This window comes from Gymnogyps californianus, chromosome 1 (genome assembly GCF_018139145.2).
Source record: "Gymnogyps californianus isolate 813 chromosome 1, ASM1813914v2, whole genome shotgun sequence".
NCBI classification, from domain to species: Eukaryota; Metazoa; Chordata; class Aves; order Accipitriformes; family Cathartidae; genus Gymnogyps; species Gymnogyps californianus.
Window position 1 is genome coordinate 207806866 of NC_059471.1, and position 21664 is coordinate 207828529.

The 21664-nt window shown below is 35.7% G+C and overlaps 1 protein-coding gene across 3 annotated transcripts in view; it reads right to left on the reverse strand.

Annotated features, from left to right (window-relative positions):
* Positions 1-21664, reverse strand: part of CACNA2D1 (calcium voltage-gated channel auxiliary subunit alpha2delta 1) — a 434743-nt gene that overhangs the window by 69726 nt on the left and 343353 nt on the right. For all 3 annotated transcript variants that reach the window (XM_050894497.1, XM_050894513.1, XM_050894504.1), the window contains exons 11-12: positions 21010-21168; positions 15924-16028 (exon numbers count right to left, since the gene is read on the reverse strand). In XM_050894497.1, coding sequence (XP_050750454.1) covers positions 15924-16028; positions 21010-21168 — 264 coding nt within the window. The remainder of the gene's footprint in view (positions 1-15923; positions 16029-21009; positions 21169-21664) is intronic.

Here is a 21664-nt window from a genome sequence, read left to right on the forward strand (position 1 = left end):
CCTATCTTATTTCTTCATTTTGCTATTGGAATAAAATAAAGAAAGATTAAATTAGACTCTTCCTTTGGGTGTATCATGTTATGAGTATGACAGAAAATTAACAGCTTGAGTGAAGTTAATTGATAGTGGTAACTAAGCACAAAATCACACTTGCTGTTTAGACCATTGCATATATGTGTAGGCAATATGCGTAGGCCTACAAGAGTTTGAGAAACTGCAGCCACTCTGCAAGCAGTTCAGAGTGGATGTATATGCATATTTTTTGACAGATAAATTATTTGTCTTGAATTCTGTGCTGCTGCAATGAGAGAGCTCTCAATAACCATTTATGTGCATCTCTTCATTTCTCTGTTTAGGAGGAGATTAACTGACCTTTGGAGGTACATATGTCTCTTTATCAGATATCAAGAGAGCTACATGATTAATTTGCTCAATGAGTTGTAGGCAAGATGAATCCCATCATTTTATGTCTATCACGTAAAAATAGCAAGAGTGCATCTTTCTCTACCACTAGATAAACAGACTGAGTCAAAAACTGATCTCATCAAATCATGCAACTTCAGTTTTCATGACGACTGTATGATTTCAGAATATTTTAATCTGGCCTTTATAACTGCAGGTAAAGATTCACAGATAATCTCTTTTACTATAGATGAAGAGAAGCTGTGATAAAGGGGAATAAATAATTCAGTAATTCCAGCATGATCCAGGAAATTATTTTTCCCACTAATGTGTTTATAGATTATCAGATATGATGAAAAATTGTTTGCCGTTTATATTTAATAGGTACACTTCTGAAATAAGAGGACAATGTACCAAGCCTATTTTTCTGAATAAAATCATAAAACTTCTTTTCTATATTCCATTATGCATTCTGTCTTCTAAATCCCTTGTAAGTATAGCCTTTAAACCACTTAATCATTTTGGGACTTTTCTGCTGTAGGTCAGGGAAATGTTATGTGGTTTTCAAGCTGCCACAGTTAAAACCGTGTATGCATTTTTTCCCTTACTGTCTTTACATCTGTGGGCAGAAATCTGAAGATGCTTTTGGATTCTGCTATGAACTAACTGAGACCAGAAGGCATTTATGACCAATTTGAACCGAGAACAGAACTTCAGAGGACGATCTGAAACCCCTATATAGTAATTAGGAAACCACCTAGGACTAGCCAACAGGAAGCACCAAATAGAGTTTCACCTAAATTCTGGTCCATAATCTGTCATGCTGAACTGCTCAGTTCAGGACTTCCAGGGACACAGTCCTGAACCATTTGGGTTATATCTATAAAAGTAAAGCAGCTTTTTTTTCCTAGGAAGCACAGGGAGAAGAGAAAGAAAAGTTCTGTGTTTAACAGCAGGGGTAAGACTCACAATGATGTGCTAGAGGGAAGTTTTAGGATCCCTTAGGCTATCTTTATGCAGTAAATAAAACGGGACATAACCCATTTTCTTTCTCAGGCCACGAGGGCAAGTGGCACAGCATGGCTCACATCTCTATGGCTAAATTATGTTGCCATCTTCCCTCCCTGTCCCGTCCCCCCCCTCCCCGCGCCTGCCCCGATACTGGGTGATCTCATTATAAAACCTTTTGGGAACTGGCCCTGGCTCATGCTGCCCCCTGAACTGAACCCAGACATTGTTCAAAAGGGTTGATTGCCACAGGCCAAGAACCATACTGTTGGGTCTGTTAACAATTAAACAGTATGGATAATTCTGGACGTTTCTCCAGCCTGCGCCCTGGCCTTGGATCATTTATTAGTACGGATACAGCTGATTCACTCATATGAGTAAAGCTGGTTTTCTCATGATGGACTGAGCAAGGCTCCCCCTTTTCAAAATGACTGTGACAGTGGTGCCTCTAATCTTTTAGATGAGAGTTCAATGCTCATACAAAAGAGGTCTGAGTTCATGTTTCTCAGTTTGAGCAAATTCGTAACTTCCACTGCTCTGAATACCAGGCTCAAGAAAGTTCAGAAGTTGGAGATTTAGGCTTCTGTATGTGTCTCTCAGATGGCCTACACATTTTGCCCTTAACAGCAATTGGGAAAAACACAGAGATGACCTAAGCAGCAGGGTACGAAACCCAGTCAGGTGCTAAGGTTGTGAAGTTTTAAAGGTCTAGAACTCAAAATGCAGAATTCACAATTTTATGTCAAATTAGGAAATACCAAGAATGGCACGGTGCACCAACAGAAATGTATCAAGTTGTATTTTTTATATTTATGACTACATTAGGCTCTGCCTCTTGCTGTGGGTGCGCTCCGAAAATATGTGTAGACTTGGGGAAAGTAGAGAGAAAAACCCACATGGGAAACAATAAGAATTTAGCTCTCTAATATTTAGCTCTCTAATATTTAGATGCAAAGATAATTGCAGGCTGGACATCTTTGAATTTATAGACATGAAGAAAGTATGAATGCATTTGATAAAACACCTACTGGAGTGTTTCCATAATTGACCCTCTATGCTCTGATTCAGCAAGGCATTTAACTGTGCACGTAATCCCCTTGACATCAATGGAAAAATGCTTTAATTAAGGCACGTGTTTAAAGACTAATAGAGCAGGCCCTTGGAACTACTTTTCTAGACATTTATCCACAGTGAATTATTTGTCCCAGACTTTCCATGTATATTTGCAGTCTTCTCTATCATTAATATCTTTCATTCACTACAATTCAACCTCAAACTTCAAGCTGCAATACTAACTTATGAATTCATAGTGTAATTATAGTCTGCGTAATTATAGTCTAATAAAGAAAAGAAATAATGGCACTCTAAAAATTAGCTCACATTACAATCGAATGCTAATCCTTCTTCTATCTTAAAATAAAAAGAAAAATTAAGTTTGTTACATATTAGGAGATTATTGGAGAATCTCACTTGCTTTGGATATGACCCTATACAGATAACATGGGCCCAAAACCATTTAACAGTCTTAATATATTGGGAAAATAGATCCAAGAACACTGATGTGTGACGTAGTTATATGCAATTACTCTACAAAAGGAACTAACAACTGAGGATTATACCTGAAGTCTTCATAACATACGCATACAATGAAAGGTTCATGTTCACTGAAGAAGTCTTTAAAGTGAATGCCATGAATCCCTGAAATGTGTTTTGAGAATTGCAAAGTGTTTAAAAAATGAAAAAAGTGGTTTCGACCAGCTTGCTTTGTTTCCTCACAAAGAAAACATGTCTGCATGAAAATGGGGATATTTTCTCGTGCAGAGGTTGAAAACACCGGTATGGTTAACATATTGAAAAATTTCAGAATTAACACTCTCACAGAACTAAAAAAAATGCTAATTCAGCTACATTGTTGTATATCTTCTTAGTGCCACCTTGTGGAACTACAGCAACTCATTCCTTACTCACTAAAGGGCTAGCATGTGGTGCCCCTTTGTCTTCTGCCATACGGCTAAAAGTATGAAGGTATAAAAACCCTGCTGATACCTACTAATCTACCTCTGCTAAATTGATTATAATTAGATAGATGGACCACTGATTATGTGATCCTTTAAGTCTTTACCTAGTTTAGACTTAATCTCTGATGAGCCAGAAGTATCACAGAAGTACAAGCAGAATTATTCAATTCTGTGTGCTCACAATAACTTACTGTAGGAATACTACATAATGATGAGGAAGCTATGTCCTCTGTACTATACTGTCTCCACAAATAAAGTGAAGTTTTTAATCGCAACATTTTCTAGGTGTAAGTATAAATCAGCTCTGGTTTATTAGCTTTTTACAACATTAGTCTCAAGAACAGTGGTAAGAAAGAGAAAAGCTGTACTTTCAGAAACACCGGTAGGACTTCACAATGACATGCTTGAATTTAAGTTTGAGAGTTAATTTGGCTGTGTCAACCCTACCAAAAATCGGGCCTCGGTCCGCTCTCCAGCCCTAAGAGCAACTGTGGCAGCAAGGCCCACATACACGCGCAGAAGCTAAACCATTGCTCCTTCCCTCTCCCCCCTTCCTTGCTGCCCCGGGAGCAGTCCCAGCACCTTGTCTGGGACTGTGCCAGTTGGCAGAAGCTGAAAACCTCCCAAGTTTAACTAGCAGTTAAAACCTATAAATGATTGCAGGACAGTCTCCAAGCCCATGTCTTGACCCCATGTGATTTACTAATATAAATGGTGCCTTAAGACATTTAGATAAATATGATGTCTCCGATAGAGTGTAATGCAGTTGGTGTATGCTTAGCTCATCCTGTTGAAAGGCAGAGATGGATTTTATCTAGAAAATCCCAAAATAGTACTCAAGTAGTCTTCTGTGATGCAGATTTGTGGCTGTAGCTCTGGCTCAAAGGATGCTGACACACTGGCTGCTTCTCCTGTGATTTCCACCAGAAGTGCTGTCCTCACCAGACCACCCCACACCACCTCGGAAATAAGTGTAAAGCACGCAGTTTGGATCAGGTGATTTTCTAGCCGCTCATCCTGTCTCCCGCTCTTCAGATGAAGAAATTACACTCTCATCTTTTTAACAATTCAGCTGTTGAATGTTTTACTTTGACTACCTGGGTTCTATTTACTCAGTTGATCTGTTTCCTTCCTTGGTTATGTTAATAACAAATTTTCTTTGTTGAAATGAAAACCAATTAAATTCCTCCTTTCTCTAAGCTACTTCCCCTGCCACTCAGCATTTAGCATTCCCTGAAGAAAAAGTCTTTTTTTTTCTGAGAGTTCCTTGTAAATTTGGTGGCCCATATCAGGAACCAGACAAAGGAGTTGACAAAGCAATTCCCTCTGTACTCTGGATTAAAAGCATTTTAGGTGTTTCTTTGATAGTCAAAACAACATTTGGAGGCAGCTGAGCAGCTGGAAAGAACCAGATTAATGAGAGAGATATTCACTGTTTTTATTGTGACACTAAGCCTTTTTTTTTTTTTTCTTTTTTTGTTAGCCTTATAAGCCCTGGGGAAGAAATATTACAAATATAAGGTGAGGATTTAAAAGAATATTTAATATACCATTGAATATTTCAAACACTAATTTTAACCAGGTACTCTGACTTTTTTTTTCCATGCAAATAGTCTTTGTTTGAAAATAGTATATTAACTATCCCCTTTGTATAGTTACTCCCTCCATTTTTTACTCCCATTACTCCAGTTCTTGCACAGCATGGAAAACAGTGACTGAAACTAAACAGTTGCAAATGCCAAACAGTTTTATTAGAAGAGGGAAAAGAACGGGGGGAAAGGGAGGGGCCATCGGAAATTCTCATTTCCAGCAGAACCCATTTACAGGAAATCTTCCTCTCTGAAATTATCAGTTATACAAAGTTCATGTCTAATTTTACACTGGCCTGATCTTCACAGGAACATGAAAGTTCTAAATGAAAAGGATTTAGTGAGCTTGAAAAAGGGTATGCCAACTGAACAGGTGAAGGGACTTCCATCCATGTTCACATGCTGTTTCTTGGAGATTGACCTGGGAACAGAACGGTATCTTCACGTCTCCTTAGAAGAGGGAGATTTAGGGATGAAAATGCTTCAAGTTTGGTTCCCTTTCCTTTTTTAGGGGGGAAAAAATTAATAACTACTGTATAACAATGGAAACTCAGCACTGCCATACAGGACTGTGCTCAGGGCAACCTGACCTTGCCTCTGCTTGCAGGTAAGACGTTCCATTACTGACACAAGCAGGCACTGACAATGCCTGCTGTCAGCAACTGGCAAATATCCTAGCATGGCTGAAAGACCAAGTCTTATGCGCAATCATGTAATAGAGAGCGTCCTTCACAGTTAGCAATTAATGCAATCACTGTGCATTGCTCACTCATTGTACTTCTTGCCAAACTGCACCTGAATTCTCAGGATTCTCTATGAGAAACATTGCATATATACAGATTTATAGATACCATCTATCCTGTGGATGGTTTAATAATAATAAAATTAATCATGACACAGTTCACTCCTATACTGAATGATAGGCATTTTCATTTCTTTTGTAATTAGCTAAATAAATTAAATTTTGGGGGGGGGGAAGAACGGATCCTACATGCAATCCACAGGTAAAACAACCTTGGGGGTTGTCTATAGCCCTGGTGTCTTTAACAGTTTGTAACTGAGTGTTCTTAGTAAATTTAGATGTAAAGTTTGCATTCACAATAGCTGAAAGAGAAGAGCAGAGATAATGTACTCTAGTTAAATCACACATTAGGTGACAAGATATAAGCCATTTTTCAGTCTATGATGTGAGATAAATGAATTTTAAAAATCTCACAAAGTCTGTCTTTTTATTGAAAAAAAGAAAAAAAGGTCTTCAGCCTTATTTATAAATATGCTTCTTACATAGAAATTTATTATAGACAAAATATTGCCTTAGAGGGTTTTGGTTTCATCTTTGTTTTTGTTTCAAATAAAGTAATGTCTACAGACTAAGTTTGCAACAGAAAGCATTGAGGTTATTGTTCTTCCTGCCTACATGTAGGATCGAGAATACAATATGGCCAGTCTGCATTATACAATTCATTGCCTGCAAAGAGGTGGCTTCATAAAATAATTTGTAAATAAACCAAATTCTTTCTTGTTAAAAAGATCCATTGAAATAAAGTCAGAATTTTTAAAAAAATACATTTGCAGCTTGCACTCCAAGTTCTTTGATCAGTATGGATTAAATATCTTCTTTTGCACGTGATTAATAATGAGACTATGAAGCACAGAATTGCCATCTAAGCCTCAGCAAACACGGAATACATCATTTTGAATTTGACACAAGGCTAACATGAATATGACTTCAACTAAAATTACTGACTTTAAATAGAAGCTGAATATAGAAACAGAGGAATGGAGACATAATAGGCTAAGAATTCAAAGAATGCATATGGGGGCTGATTTTGTTCTGAAAAATAACAGATTTTTTAAAAAAATATGGGGTTTTTTCCCTCTATTTTTTAGGAATAAGACCTATAAAAATGTTTGTGAAAACTTCAAGAGAAAATAATTAAAAGCTCATACTTGAATGTCATTTTCCATAACCATGCAAGTACAAAATTGCAAGGTCAGTTTCTCATTCTTCTATTAAAGACAATCTATTCTGTATAGCACATTCAATTCTGTATATTAAATTCTATTCTGTATAGTGCAAAAGATTAAAGAATGTGACTGCGATTTACTGGAGATATGACAGAGGAGGTTTTAGTCTTTTCTTTGAGACTAATCAGGATTTTGAATCCAAGTCACTTTCTATGTAAAGACTGGGGTATTTTCTCTTTGTTTCTCACCAGAATACTCATCTCTTAGTTGAAAGATGACTTTTTTCTTGCTTTTTGTCAAAACTGAAAATTTTTTTGCAAAATGCTATACAAAAAGGCCTTCTTAATTGCATATAATAATTCTTACTCTTCATAAGATTTCTCAAACAGTGCTCCTCCATCTCAGGTACTGACGTTCCCTCCTAAAAAGCAACCCTTCCTTACAGTGTCTGCAGCAATCTCTAATACATTATATTTAAGTTGCACAGGGTTTCTGCTTGCTTAAGTGAAGTTTACAGTACACCTACACTTATGCTTTCTCATTTCCCATTTCATATCCCTTTCCTCTGTTATGCTTCTTGAATATATAAACACATATTTCTTGTTATCTGAATGGACTGTAACTTAGTTTCTTGAAATTTTCATTTCCTTCTTAGCCTGTCATCTGTTTAGGTTGCGGCATGCATACATCTAGTGCTACCATCTGTTTGTTTCAGCTGTTCCCTTATTCTCTTGCCTACTACAGAGATTCCCATTCTGTAACTTCTCCCTTTGAGCCCCAGTATAAAGTGTCCTACATATTTCTGTCTGCTTTTTCCACCAGTGTGTCGGCAAATCTTTTCATTCACAGATGTCCCATCCCATCTGAAACAATTCCACCTACTAATGGACTAATACTCAGCTAATGCTCAACACTCGTCTACCAGTTGGCCTAAGCAGCATTTAGAAACTACGATTTCTATCAAGTTTTAGAGTCACTTAATAATAGTTAATTCTTTTAAATAATATATTCAGTTGTGCTAACTTAGTTACCTTACTTATTCTATTAAGTGGACAAATTCTGCAGTTTCTTCCCAGAAAGTTGCACTTTTATACCAGTGTTGTAAAGTTAACCTTTGGAAAACTCTAGACTCAGTGAATACATGTCAGAATCATGACTATATAATGGGTAATTTTATAGAAAAGCATCTCTTAATCTTCATAATCACATTATATTTTTTTCTTGTGTCCAGTTTTGCTTCTCTATCTGTAGAAACCAATTCTTAACTTTTAAGTTTTCTCCACTCTTATGTTTTTAAATGAATGGGATTTGTGAGTCTCTCTTACATGGCACTTATAGCAGAACAACTTATATCTTCTCTGCCTATAGCTGCACTCATTGCAGTCAGTTCTTATTTACTTATTGCACTTCCTTCAATAAACATGGGAAACATAAAAAAATTATTTATAACTTTAATTATATAGGTTCATGCAGATAAAACAATATGATGTGAGACACAGTTCCTGAATATCTTGTAGCAGGTTAGGAAAATTTATTCTAGAAGATGCCAAGAACAGTTAGATTTATTTCTGAATTTTAAGGAGGAAGTAACTGAAAATCTAGAAGAAAGAAGATCTTTTCAGTGAAATATTAAGAAGAGATTTTTATTTCAAGGAAAGGAAGGTATGACAGCAGTAAAACAAGGATAAAGAGACAGACTTCAACAAACTCAACTAGCTAGCTGAGTATTGTGGGAAGATAATCTAAAGAATAAAGGATTACAAGAAAACTGGCAATTCATGAAGAGGAATACATTAAACATACAAGAAGAAACTGTTTAATGCAATGTAAGATTAAAAATACTTAGAAAATCAAACACAGAAACTGAAATTGAAGATTACCTGTGAAAAGCAGCAGTTAGGGAAAAAAGATTCAGAACAAAGCAAAAAGCAAATATGGTTCAATAATATAATGCAGTTCCAAAAGGGCAAGTTATATTCTATGACATATTTACCTAAGTGCTGCATGAAAAAAAGGTCATAAAAATACTCTGTTCTCTTGATACCACTTAAGTTTCTCCAGCTGTTCAAGAGCATGTTTTAGGAAAGGTAGACTTAACATGCCATTATACACAATAGGGGTAATAATAAAGGATTAAAAGAATTTAAGAGATAACTTAGGAGAATTTGAAAGAAATTAGTTTGTTTAGTTAAAAAGACAAAAGTTGAAAAGAAAAATTGGATGAGGGTGACAACATAAAAATGGTTTCCTGAAACGTAAGAGGAAATTATGATGAGAATTAATCGTTTTCTGTAATGAATGTAAAGTAAAAAGAAAAAATCCTCTAAGCTTATTTTGCCTTAAGGAAATTTAAGGAAAGCTTTCTAAACAGGTAGGTGTTGAAACAGAAAAATGTAAATACCTAAGGAAGCTGTGGAATTGGATACTTTAAAGAAGAGGTTACATAAACACCACCAGGCATGGCCTAGGTGTTAAATTGCTGATTGCAGAAAGTCCCAGTCCTCCATTTCTTGAATTACAGAAGAATACAATCAGCTCACATGGCATTTCACTGCAATCCCAAATTCATGAGAATGAATGCACAGTTAATACGTGGGGAGACTGAGACAGGATGAACCTTCTGATGTCTAACCGCAACCAGTTATGCCATATGTAGCATTTTGTTTGTATAAATAAGTAAAATGCAGTCTGGCTCTCTTGCTTTCATCCCCAAACAAACATAATGTGCTTTCTATATTAAGTGATATCCTATCCTTGTTGCCTTGATTAATCAGTTTATGCCATCTGCAGCATCAACCTCTATGTGATACCCTGAATCAATCACTATTAATGTAGTGGTTTGGAATTGAAGATCAACAAAAATAGAAGTATCAAATAGCCCCCTCCATGCCAAATTTTAAGGAAACAAGCTGCGACTTTGGTTTTATGTAACAGATACACATGATTCTAATATGACTGATAAGGTTACTTTTCAACAAAGCTATATTAAAACTTTGATTAGCCTTCGGCAGTTCTCAACACCACCACATGGATTTTTATCTTGCACAGTAGATAAAAATGCCACGTGGTAACCCAGACAGATTCATGCTCCTGATGAAACAGCAGCCTAAAGAGAAACTCAGTATCGACACTGTATTAATGTGTGTGTAGTCATATGCATGAAAAGGCTCTTCTGCATGCATATCTTCTTCCTAAAATAAACCCTCCTCTGCCCCGCTGCTCTTTCTTCTGCACCTCCTAAGTCTGCAGCAGTCTTGCCCAGCAAACTTATGTACATTTATAGAACAGCACAGGGGATGTGATGGTTGAATGGAAAAGTAGGTGAAAAGGGGAGAAGAAATATAATGGATATGACTTCCTTATTGAAGCCTTTAAGAAAAACCTTAGAGGCGACGTTACATAGTCTAAAGGTAAAGGGGTCAGTGAAAGACAGTGTGGGAAAGGCTGTGGCAGACTGCTGTAATCCAACAGCATTGTCAGGGCACGGACACGTGGTAGCAGTACGTCAGCTTAGGAGATGACTGCTGAAAGGACAATATATTGTCAAATATATACAAATAGACATTTTTGAAAAAGAGTATCCTAAAAATCACTGTACTCTGATTCCTAGTGGGGGAATAGGGCTTCACACACCATCAGGTAACTGTGGTTCAAAATTTAGGTTTATGGGGAAAAACATGTGCCTAATATCATACTGAAAAAAATTGAAAAAAAAAATGTTATTGCATGGATTTACACACTTACGACCTTAAACAGCTTAGTATTGTGCAACTTGACTATTACTGAAGCATATTTGGATAACGAGTGTCACAGGAGGAAGACAGCTGGTATGGAATATTTAAATTCATTAATGTAGTGGCATTAATCTATGTTAGGAACCCAGAAGTTAGGACAGTGGATATGTTGCAAGCCCTTCATTAATAAGTAGAGCTAAGAAAGAGGTAAAAAATAGATAATTTGCCTTAATAATAAGATATTTCTTCAGTGAGCACTCTAATAACATAGTTTCCACTTTTACTTTGAAAGAAAAAGGAATGGATTGTGGAATTTATAAGTACTGACCCACGTTTCACCCAGAATATTTTAGCTTTGCCAGTTGTGCATGTCACAGTACATACAATAAATTAAAATTAACAGCTGGAAGATGACACACTCATAAGACAGAATTGATAAGGGAAGGAGCCAGGGAGCCAGTTTAACCAGCTAGCGGGAGATTTCTTCTACATGGGATTTCCTGTACCATCACTCCAAGAAAATTCACAGCACAGGGAGACTATCAGGAGGAATGAGAAGTATCTTAGCATCTGGTTGTCTAAAGACCACGGAAGGCTAATGTAGAGAAGGTCAGAGAACAATCTGCAATCCAGAAAGCTTAAAAAAATGGCTTAAATTTTATCTATCAAACTATGCCACATGCCATTCAGATACAAACCAGAATTTTGCTCGGTTCAACACTTAATTTAATTACTTTATCTTATATCCTGTGTCACAAGTCTATCACACACTCAGAAATGCAAGAACTGTTGGGGTACACTATGACAGCTGTTAAGCTCTATTTGAAGCTGATATTAGTGTTGAGAAAGATGCTGTTTCTATTTTCGGCTCGGTAAGTAACTCTAGAAAGTTACATTCATTCATTCTGACACCTCATGAGAATCCCATGGTTACCCCAAGTGGAAATGTCATGGGCTTTTTCAATGGTCATTTGTAGTCAGGACTTTTAGCCTTGTCTAGAATGATTAATACTCCATTGCCTAGATTAACACAGTTTTCTTGTTAGTTTTACTGACTTGCATTTGTGCAATAATGGATTCAAAGCAATGAAGAAAATGATTCCCTCCTTTGGTAATGACGGTAGGAGGTATTTTTGTTCTAGAAGAAAGTTTTGCAAGTGCTTTCTCATAGATATTTCATTTTATCATTGTATTGACACATTGAATGTGTCCCATTTGGAAGAAGTCACTGCCAGTCGTAAGCTTCCCAGTGGACTTACAGCAAGCTGGGGCCTTCTGCCATAGGATATCTACCACTGTAGCAGTTCTGTGTCCACCACATACAGATATTTTTAATGGAACTGAGTTGTTGGAAAACTTCTCTGCATACCATTTCCTTTCAAATGATATTGTCAGAAAAATCTATACAAAATTAGGTTGTATTAATCATGACAGATAATTCTGTGGGACTGAGACATGAGACCAAATTTATGGTTCTCCTCCTACCTGAGGGGTTAGATCAATCCTACCTGTGTGGGTCAGATCAATCCATCTGACCCACACAAACCTCTATCATGCTAGGAAACTTCAAACAACAGAAAGTGCACGAGGTATGTTTAAGTCTTTTCCTACTCACATAAGTCGAGCAATCCTTCAAAACACAGATTTCAGGGTGCACAATCTGCCCCAAAGAGCCGTAGTTAGTTTTCTATTTTTAGCCTGAATTCAAAGTTCTCAGGACGGAGAACACCTACTGGGCCCCCATTTCAGTTAAATTTATATTGCTATCTTCAGTGAAGCCATCTGTAGTATGAGTGCAAATAAAATGAAAATTTACCACCCCCATTCCTGAAGTTTAGCACGTGTGTGGTATTTCACACATTTAATGTGAGTGCCCCAAATGTCACCATAAAGGTAAACACGCCAGTTTTTAAATATCAGGCACAGCATGTAGCTGCAATCTGTGACAATAAAATCTGGCTTTATAAAGGGAAAAAGGCATGCAAAGGTGAAACACAACTGTGATTTTCCACTTCAAACAGATGAAAACTAGGAATGCTCCTCCTCAAAATTGTGTTACATAAGTTGTATAATAACCCTCATATTCGTACTGTAAATGATTTGTAAAGACAGAAAATTATTTTAAATATATCTGTATGCTATTTCAAACAGATGAAACCCCCTAATTTAACAGGACAATTTTCCAGCCTCTAGATTCTAGGCTGCTCTTTTAGTAGTTTCCAATTGTTTATTGTATCCTTTCTCTTCTTAACTTGAAGGTTGCACTAAGGGCACTGCAAACAAGTGTACTAAGTCATGTCACCTGATGGGCCAAAACTTATGGAAGCTTCTTTCATGCCAAGGAATTATAAAGTAACTGACATGAAGAAGAAAATACTTTTAGAGGTGAAGCAATTTTACATCAGGAAGATGAAAACAAGGTTTAATAAATTTGAATGAATGGTCTTTTGTTTGTACAAGAAAAAAAAATAGTAAGTTTACAACACAGTGTACCTAAGATGGGAAGTGACAGGCTGTGATATAAGACAATAAAGATTCATCTTCTATATACTATATGCAAAACACAAAGAAAAATGTTCAAACAAATGCAGAGCAGGCAAGAAAAGATATCAGCTGATACATATTTATACCATGAAGTGCTACTATGGTAAAATACAGAAAACTTTTTAACACCTTACATTGAATAGTCTCTCTACAAACAATAATTATAAAATTGGTCTTACATTCAATGGGCTATTTGTGAAATAAATTATAAATTAACTGCAAGAAAGACAACACAATCTAGATCCACATATCTTTAAATATCTCATCATTTAATATATGAAAAGACCCTACTATGCAATCTGGGAAGGTAACACTATGTTTATGACTATAACTTTATAAAATTAAAAGTATATGTGTATTTTTCTTGTTAGAATATGTCTGCCCATTATGTTATCATGCTCTACTGGATTAAGATTAACATTAAATTACACTGAGAGGGAACAACAAGAAAGCTCAAGTCATTATTCTGGAACCAAGTGTACTCTTACTAAAGAGAGCATGACCACAAGCATATTTTGTATTAGTCTCATTTTTAAAAATATTAGAATGTTATGAAAGATTGTCAGGGGAGTTTCATTATTATTCCTAAAAATTAAATTACTGGTTCAATCTCATTAGAAGTTTTTCAACCATAAATTTCCTTTCAACACCCAAGAATTGTTACCGATTGAGAACTATAAAGCGAAAGCAAATGGTTCTTCAAATTAAACCTGCAAAAACTTTCTTAGTGTTTCTTGTATTTCCAATGTCACCTTGGAGAAAACCAGTAAGGGATGGCATCTAGCAACCCAGTACTTTATTAGACAAGTAGCAAAATGTAAGTGCTTACTAAGATTTGAACTTGTAGATACATAGAACCTAATTAAGTGTAGGAAATTTGCCTTGCCTTGCATCTGCACAGCATTTAATTATATAAGAAAATATACTTAAATAATCAGAAATCCATACAGTGACCATTATCACCATTGTACATTTATTGTATACAATAAAACCCCCAAACCCTCATTCACTAGAGGGAACAAGAAAGTGAGAGTGTATTGTATTGTATTATATATAACAGTATATATAAAGCCAACCCAACCCTTGGCAGTGCAAATTTATAGTATTAAAGGATGCAGCAAAATAACCATTTCATTTATTATACTTCACAGAATAAGCGATTGTCAGGCATGATGTGAGTAAGACCACAAATCTCAGAACTACAAATCTGTTTTGTTGTTTGGACTGGATATTTTACTATACTTTCCTCCTAACATGGCAAACTACATAGAGAACAATAAGAAATGAATCACACATCTTCCCCCTTATGCACGTATTTGCTTTAGCTGATGGCTTTTGTTGTAACACAATAAAAGCTACCAAGTTCAAATTTGAAGAGGAATCTGCATATATTTTCAGAATGCAGCCATGTGTGTCACACGACAAGTTGCTATGTTTTCAGTTCTTCCTTCTAATTGTCAGTTTAAAAAGTACTTTCAGCTCAGACACAAAGATTAACTAAACCCCACCGTATCATTCTATGTGAAACACTATTACAAAGCAGACACAAAATGATTATTCAAGGTCACTGAGTGAATCACTGGTCGAGATGGAAATTGTGTCTTGCATTTCTAGTTCTCCTTTTGAAGGGATTAATTCAAATAAATGAGGATTTCCAATGAAATACTTCCACTGCTTTATACATAAGCATCCACGGCAACTGTTAACGTGTCTTGATGAATTGTGATCTAACTTCTAGCTGCTTTTTTTGAAAACAAAACAAAACGAAACAAACCAAATCCACAAAAAACCAGGCACATCCCCAAGCACTAGAAAAGGTAAATTCTTAGTTGTAGTGTGAATCCAGCTCATATTTATTTAGAAAGTGATTAATCTTCTAAATATAGTTATTTGCACTTAAATGTAGTAGGAGACAATTTACAAAGCTGTTTTTTTTCACACACACACACACGTTCATGCATTTTTACATCTATCAGTATGCAAAAGCCAGACCAGAAGTTTGATTAGATTCAAAACTTAAACCCCAAAACAGCACAGCTAATAATCCAACCTAATCTGAACAACACAACTCATCCAGTGATTCTCATGTCAAACCCATAATTCTGGTTGAACCACAGATCACATTTCATCAATAGAAAGCCATCCCACTCCTAGCTAAGACATTCAAAGGTATAATTAGCCTCACTAGCAAAACCATGTGGTTTTGTTCCAGCCCAAATCTATTCAGATGCAGATTCTAACCTTGAGATCTGATTTTGCCTTTGCCTGATGAACAACAAAAACACATAGAAAATATTCACAGTGAGGAGATATAGGTATATATCATATCATTTAACTACCTGTGTTTCCACTTGATAATGCAAGGATTACACTAATACAAGAAAAATGTCAATAAATAGTTTAATTCTTTATGGCTTATGATATACTTCTGTACCATTTGACACCAATGAGTCACAAGGTGTAAAATATTAAATATATTTTATGGTTTTTTTAAAGAAATCTTATAGATTGAGAAAGCTTTAAATGCCCTAACATTCTATACTAGTATGTTTTTAAAAAGTACTTCATACACATACCAGAAATGCTTTCACTTGCATATTTAAATGTTCCTCTTTGTGCTGTTGTATTTTATGTAGTAAAATCTTTCATATATCACTTACTTTTTTGTCTTCATTATATTTATGGAAAATTTCTTGTGCTCTTTCTTCACCACCATCCGTAAACAACATAATAATCTTATTGCAGTTAGCTCTAGAGACACTATGCTGTAGGAGACACAAACAGAAGCTTTTTTTAAATTTCAGGCTATACAGAATAACAGCTGTTATATTTGATGGCTTTCATATCAATATGCTTACTGCTTTAACATGGTAATGGCAAAACTTCCCAAGTCTTTTAGGATTTCATTCAATACCCCCTTCTGAATGAAAAATAAAATAAAATAAAATAAAATAAAACAAAACCAAAAAAACCCGATTTTTCTCTTCCCTGAGACTTAAGTATGACTCATTTCAGATCTGGCCCAACACAGAGGAATGGGGATCTGGTGGTTCCTCTCACCTTCACCAACACAAGGAAACCTCTTTAGCTCATACCCATCACATCAACCCCACAGCGTTCCTCTACAGATGTTCTGCATGAGGCTTGTACAGTGAGGTCCTCTAAAGAGTAAAAAAACCATTTTTACTCTTCTCTTTTCTCATCCTTACTTTTTTTCTTATCCTTACTATCCTTGTGGAAATTTGGGAACAATGACCCTCTAATGAATCACTGAATATTGTTTTTTTTTTTTTACTGGACTCCTATTCACAGGAACTATCAAGCTCACTGACCACTTAAATGAAAACTCTGATAATTTAGGCATCCTATAGGTACATCTATAAAACTCTACCTTACAAACTTAGAAATATTTTTGCATTTGCTATTTTTGTCACATTTCCTTAAAATAAGGTCCATCTTCCACTTCTTTAATTCTTTCCTGTTTTTTTTTAATTATTATTTTTAATACACTTAAATAAATAGCTAACCTTTAGAAAAGTATTTTAGAATCAGGTTTACATAATATATTGCAGCCAGGATACGGCTGCCTAGAGTATTAAGATCTCTCCATCACCTACTTTTCTAATTAGATTGCAACTCAGAGGTGAAGAACTGAGCATGTTTCATTATTTCTGGAGAGCAAGCCTGGAACACAGAGAACTGAGAAGTCCTCCCTCTGACTCCTAATTCAGCAGTCAAACTAGTAAGGCCACCGAGAAAAATGCAGTGTGTTGTGCAAAGGAATAAAAACATTGTTCCACAGCCAGAACAATGAAGAGATGAGTAGGAATTTTGGCTCCTTATGAAAGGAGCCAAAGGCTCCTCCTTTGGCATTCTTCTGCTTTTCTTATTCCCTAAAAGTTAAGAATCTAGTCTAAGCAAATTGTTCATGAATTTTACAGCCAGCATTCCTTGTCCTCTCTGCTGCATACAAATGGTCCTAGTCAGACACATCTTGGTACTTCTGAGTAATTGGATGTGACAGAGTAAAACCCTTAGAGATTCAGTAAAATAAATTCAACTTCCCCTTCCACAAGCCTGAGTTTTGCTGTATGAATTTACTATAGAGTCAGGAAAGTAAGTAGGAGAGTCATCCTTACAAAGCACCCAGTTCCCCCTTGCTTTACTCTTTGTGACTAGATAGTGACTGACTTTCACCTGGCTGCTCAGGTGAGATGACCCCACTCCCCTTTGTCACTTTCCATCCTACTCTCTGATCTGATTCCTTGTTCTTCTGTAATAAAGAGACCGAAACACCAAAGCCAGCCCTCAAACATCAGCCAATAGTCCTCAATATTGCAGCTCCATGGTTCTACAATGCTCCCAGAAAGCTAAAATACAAAAACTTTATTTGCAATCACTATATTAACAGATGAATAATTATTCCTCACAGATTATTTGTATTGGTAGTTCAATATTCAGTGAATAACTACTTATTTAATCATTTGAAAAAAACAAGTCCAAAGATTTTCTTACATGTAACAACACATAAAAACTGCTTGAAATCAATATATTCTCTCCAATCTCATCAGCACACTGTGTTTCATTTGGAATTAAATAATATATGACCATTTTTTGCTTGTGAAATATAACCTACAAGATACTGCTTTGGGCTGCAATCTTTTCAATATTAAAAAAGTAATAAAAGTAGAGTTGGATACTTCATAAATAAAGAAACTCACCTACACTTACAGTGATTTAATATACAGGCCAAAATAAAATCAGAGGGCAACCAAAGAGATGACAAGGAAGGGGATCAAAGCCTGCTCATTTTATAAAACTTTCCTATTGATTTTGAAATAAGGACTATTATGGGCAGTGTGAACTTCAGCTAGTCCTTGCTTTAACTGACTAAATCAGGATTTTTCTAGCGGCTTCCTTAGCATATGCTTATACAGTATCAGAAAAATGCAGTGTTTTCTCTTTATCTCCCAGTACTTACAGAGGGCATTTACTTACACTACTCTGTCTAGACACTAAAGTCATGTCACGGAAGAAAATTCCAAGATTTTAGCCTCCAAACAATATTGGAAATCTGAACATGAATAAGCTCAAATCATATGATATTTTCCCACCATAAAAACTTTGCATCCTGATGAAGGAACTTAACACATCAGTCTCTTACAAGGGATCAAGAGGAAGGCAGAATTGCCTTTACAACACATCTTTTTTCCCCCCATGTGCACAAAGATGGAGAGATACTGGCGCAGGGACTGAATATAAGTGGTTTTTCAAAGCTGATGCAGTAATTTCATCATTTTTCTGAAGTTTGTCTCAGCAGTCCAATGGATGTCTCTGCCTTCCCATCACAGATCACAGCTGAAGAGGAATGTGTTGCCTATACAGCAACTTCCCCAGGACAAAACCTGGCTTCTTAGCTTAAACCACAGAGGAATGCAAGTTGGAACTGACTCTACTTATTCATTTTTAGCTCAGTCTTGCACTTGATAAAGGCCTTTTTTTTTTCTTCTTTCATTAACTCATTAAGTGGCAGGTCAGGATTATACCTTGTGACGTGACACTTTAGGAATGCATTTTTCATTACGAGTTTCATGCCACTGAGGAAGGAAAAGGTAAACCAAACCAAAAATCAACTACTCAAATCAAGAAGTGATGATTTCAAGATAATTTTTTTGACAAATCATAGTTATTATGGTATGGGGGAAAAAAAGCTCCTGAATTGCTGAAGCTGAAGTATTATTATTTTCAAGGAAATACCAAGTTAATATAATAATAAATAATGGAAAAATACAGCATAAAAATGATGGAATCCAGATTATTGATAATCACTTGAATTAGTATGTTGAAAAAACCTGAATTGTCTGTTTCCATTTAGCAACACATCAGACAGTGAGTTTTTCATGGCACAAGTGAAATATTACTTTGGTATTCAGGAAAATTGTTTGAAATAACTGTCATCCAGAAACAGTACCCACAAAATTATTATGAAAATTTGAGCTGTTAAAAATTCTTCAATTTCCATGGACCTTAAAGCAATTGGACTGTTTGAATTCATAAATATACAACTGGAAACTATCCCTAAGCATATTTTTTTATTATTTGTTTAAGCCTGTATTATATCATCCTATTATATTGTCTTGTCACCAGAGTCCAGCGCTAACTCCATCACCAGCCCTTTACTCTTCCTGCCAGATGGATTTGCCAATATCTGAAGAGGATGACTGTATTTCTATAACCTAGTGCAATCTCTTAATTTCCCTTGATATACACATCCACAATGTCCAGCCATAATTTACAGGCTTGCAGAGATTATGTGAGGCTAAACACACCTCTGTCTCGAGTTATGAGACTAGGAGACAGATCTCCAATTATCTTTTTTAGCAATTTTTTTAGTCCTACAAACAAGTCCACTTTGAAGCTTCCTCTGTGTTCAGGTCTTCTTAATACTACCCGTACACAGTATGTATCTGGTGCTGCACCAAATGTAATACAAAATTTTAATCAAATATAAATAGTGTGAGGAACAAGCTGTGTTTGGTAAAATTTCTTGTGTCTTCCTGGTTCCCTCTGCATGAGATGGATGAAGAAAAAGGGGAAATACTTTTCGGCCTGGTCTGAAAAATTCCAATGGCTTTTAAAATTCTGTTGACAGTTTTATATAACCATCAGCAGAGGGCACCCAATCGTTTCCCCACCAAACCCCTCTGTTCATCTACACAGTGATCTGCTGAGAAAATACCCTTGAAAGCACTGTATTTTCTTTTCCTCCATCAAAATTTAACAAGGTTAGAAATTTTTCAACCAGCTCTAGCCCTAAGCTGCATGTACAATGGCAGGGAAGTGCCCTGAAGTCCAAGATCTGGCAGATTAGGGGAAAAAATTAAAGATTTATACACTGAGAGACATCACTGCTATATTAAAAAAATAGCAATAAAAAGAATACACTTCATATTTGTTAAGCTAGAACCTTAACTGCTGTGAATTGGTATAGCTTTATTTACACTAAGGTGAAGATTCAATATGCAGTCTTTATGAAGGTGAAAAGTAGAAATTTTTTAAAAAACAACTACAAAAACTATTAAAAAAATTACTACTAAAACCCCAACATTTGTGGTAAATGGGAAATACTACTACTCAGAAAGCTAGTGCTTGGGTGCAAATTAGAAAGTACAATGTAATTAAAACATAGCAACTGCATTTAATATGTGAGGAAATTATTCTTTTTATACATGAGAAAGAGAAAGGAACTAGAATACTCTCAGGTGCCTAATTTTCCTCTGTTAACTAAGCCATTTGCTCCCCTTTGTCCTGCTCAAGCCATGGTCGACTATTTATGACTTGTAATAAGTATGAAACTGTAGGTTAGCTAAACATTGCTAGGAGATACTGTGGTAAAATTGAATTAATAACACTGTAACATAGAGTCTTCCATTTTAAAATTACCTGCAAATCAACCACTACCACAGCTATGTGCCAACTGAGAATCACATGTTAAATGAAAAACTAGCTGAATGAATGGAGTAAAAACTGTACAGCACATTGAAAACCAAATTTATTCCTAAATCTTAGCAACCTGCTGGGGAATCTGCAAAGAAAAAAACATATTGTTGGGATAAATTTACTTGCTAAATAAAGGTTTGCACTTCTATCACTTAGTTACACAATGGAGGAGCACGCAGTGGCCATCTGAATATTCAAGTTCTCCTTCTCCACTCTACAGCAGAGAGAGATGACTTTCATACTTACATTTAGCAGCTGTTCAAAGGCATAGCTAAAGCCTTTTTTGTAATCTGTAATTCCTTTAGCAGAGATTTTATAGACAGCTTCTTTCAGCTTCTTCTTGTTCCTCACATTAGCTTGGACAAGATGATTAAAGCAACTGACGTTCTGAGCATTATTGTTAAACTGTAAAATAAATAGAGATAGTATTAAAGACAGTTAATTCTCTTTTCTAGGTACTGTAGTAATAAAGGCTAATGTTTTCTTGATCCATGAGATAAAGCATGTCACACCTGGATTTTCATTTCCACTACACTGACAATGTCCAGCAGTGTCCGGAGATTTCAAAATTGGGCAATAAATATATTAAAAAAAAAAGGTATTTGGTGCTTCACTCTCTGTTGCAATCCAAAAAACTCTATTATAGTGGAAAAATTCCCACAAATTTTGTTTCAAGCTTATATAATGAAACTGAGAAAAGCAGAGTTAGGGAAATAAAAAACATGGGGAAATATTTATTTTACTTTTTTTAATCACTGAAAAATATTGGTTGAATTATCAGATGACTTCTATATTGCATGTATTAGTCTGCTGTTTTACAGTGAAACTTGAAGATCATAATCTATTTGTACATATACCTTATAGAAAAGAAAACACACTCTTGGGACAAAGGAAACTCATG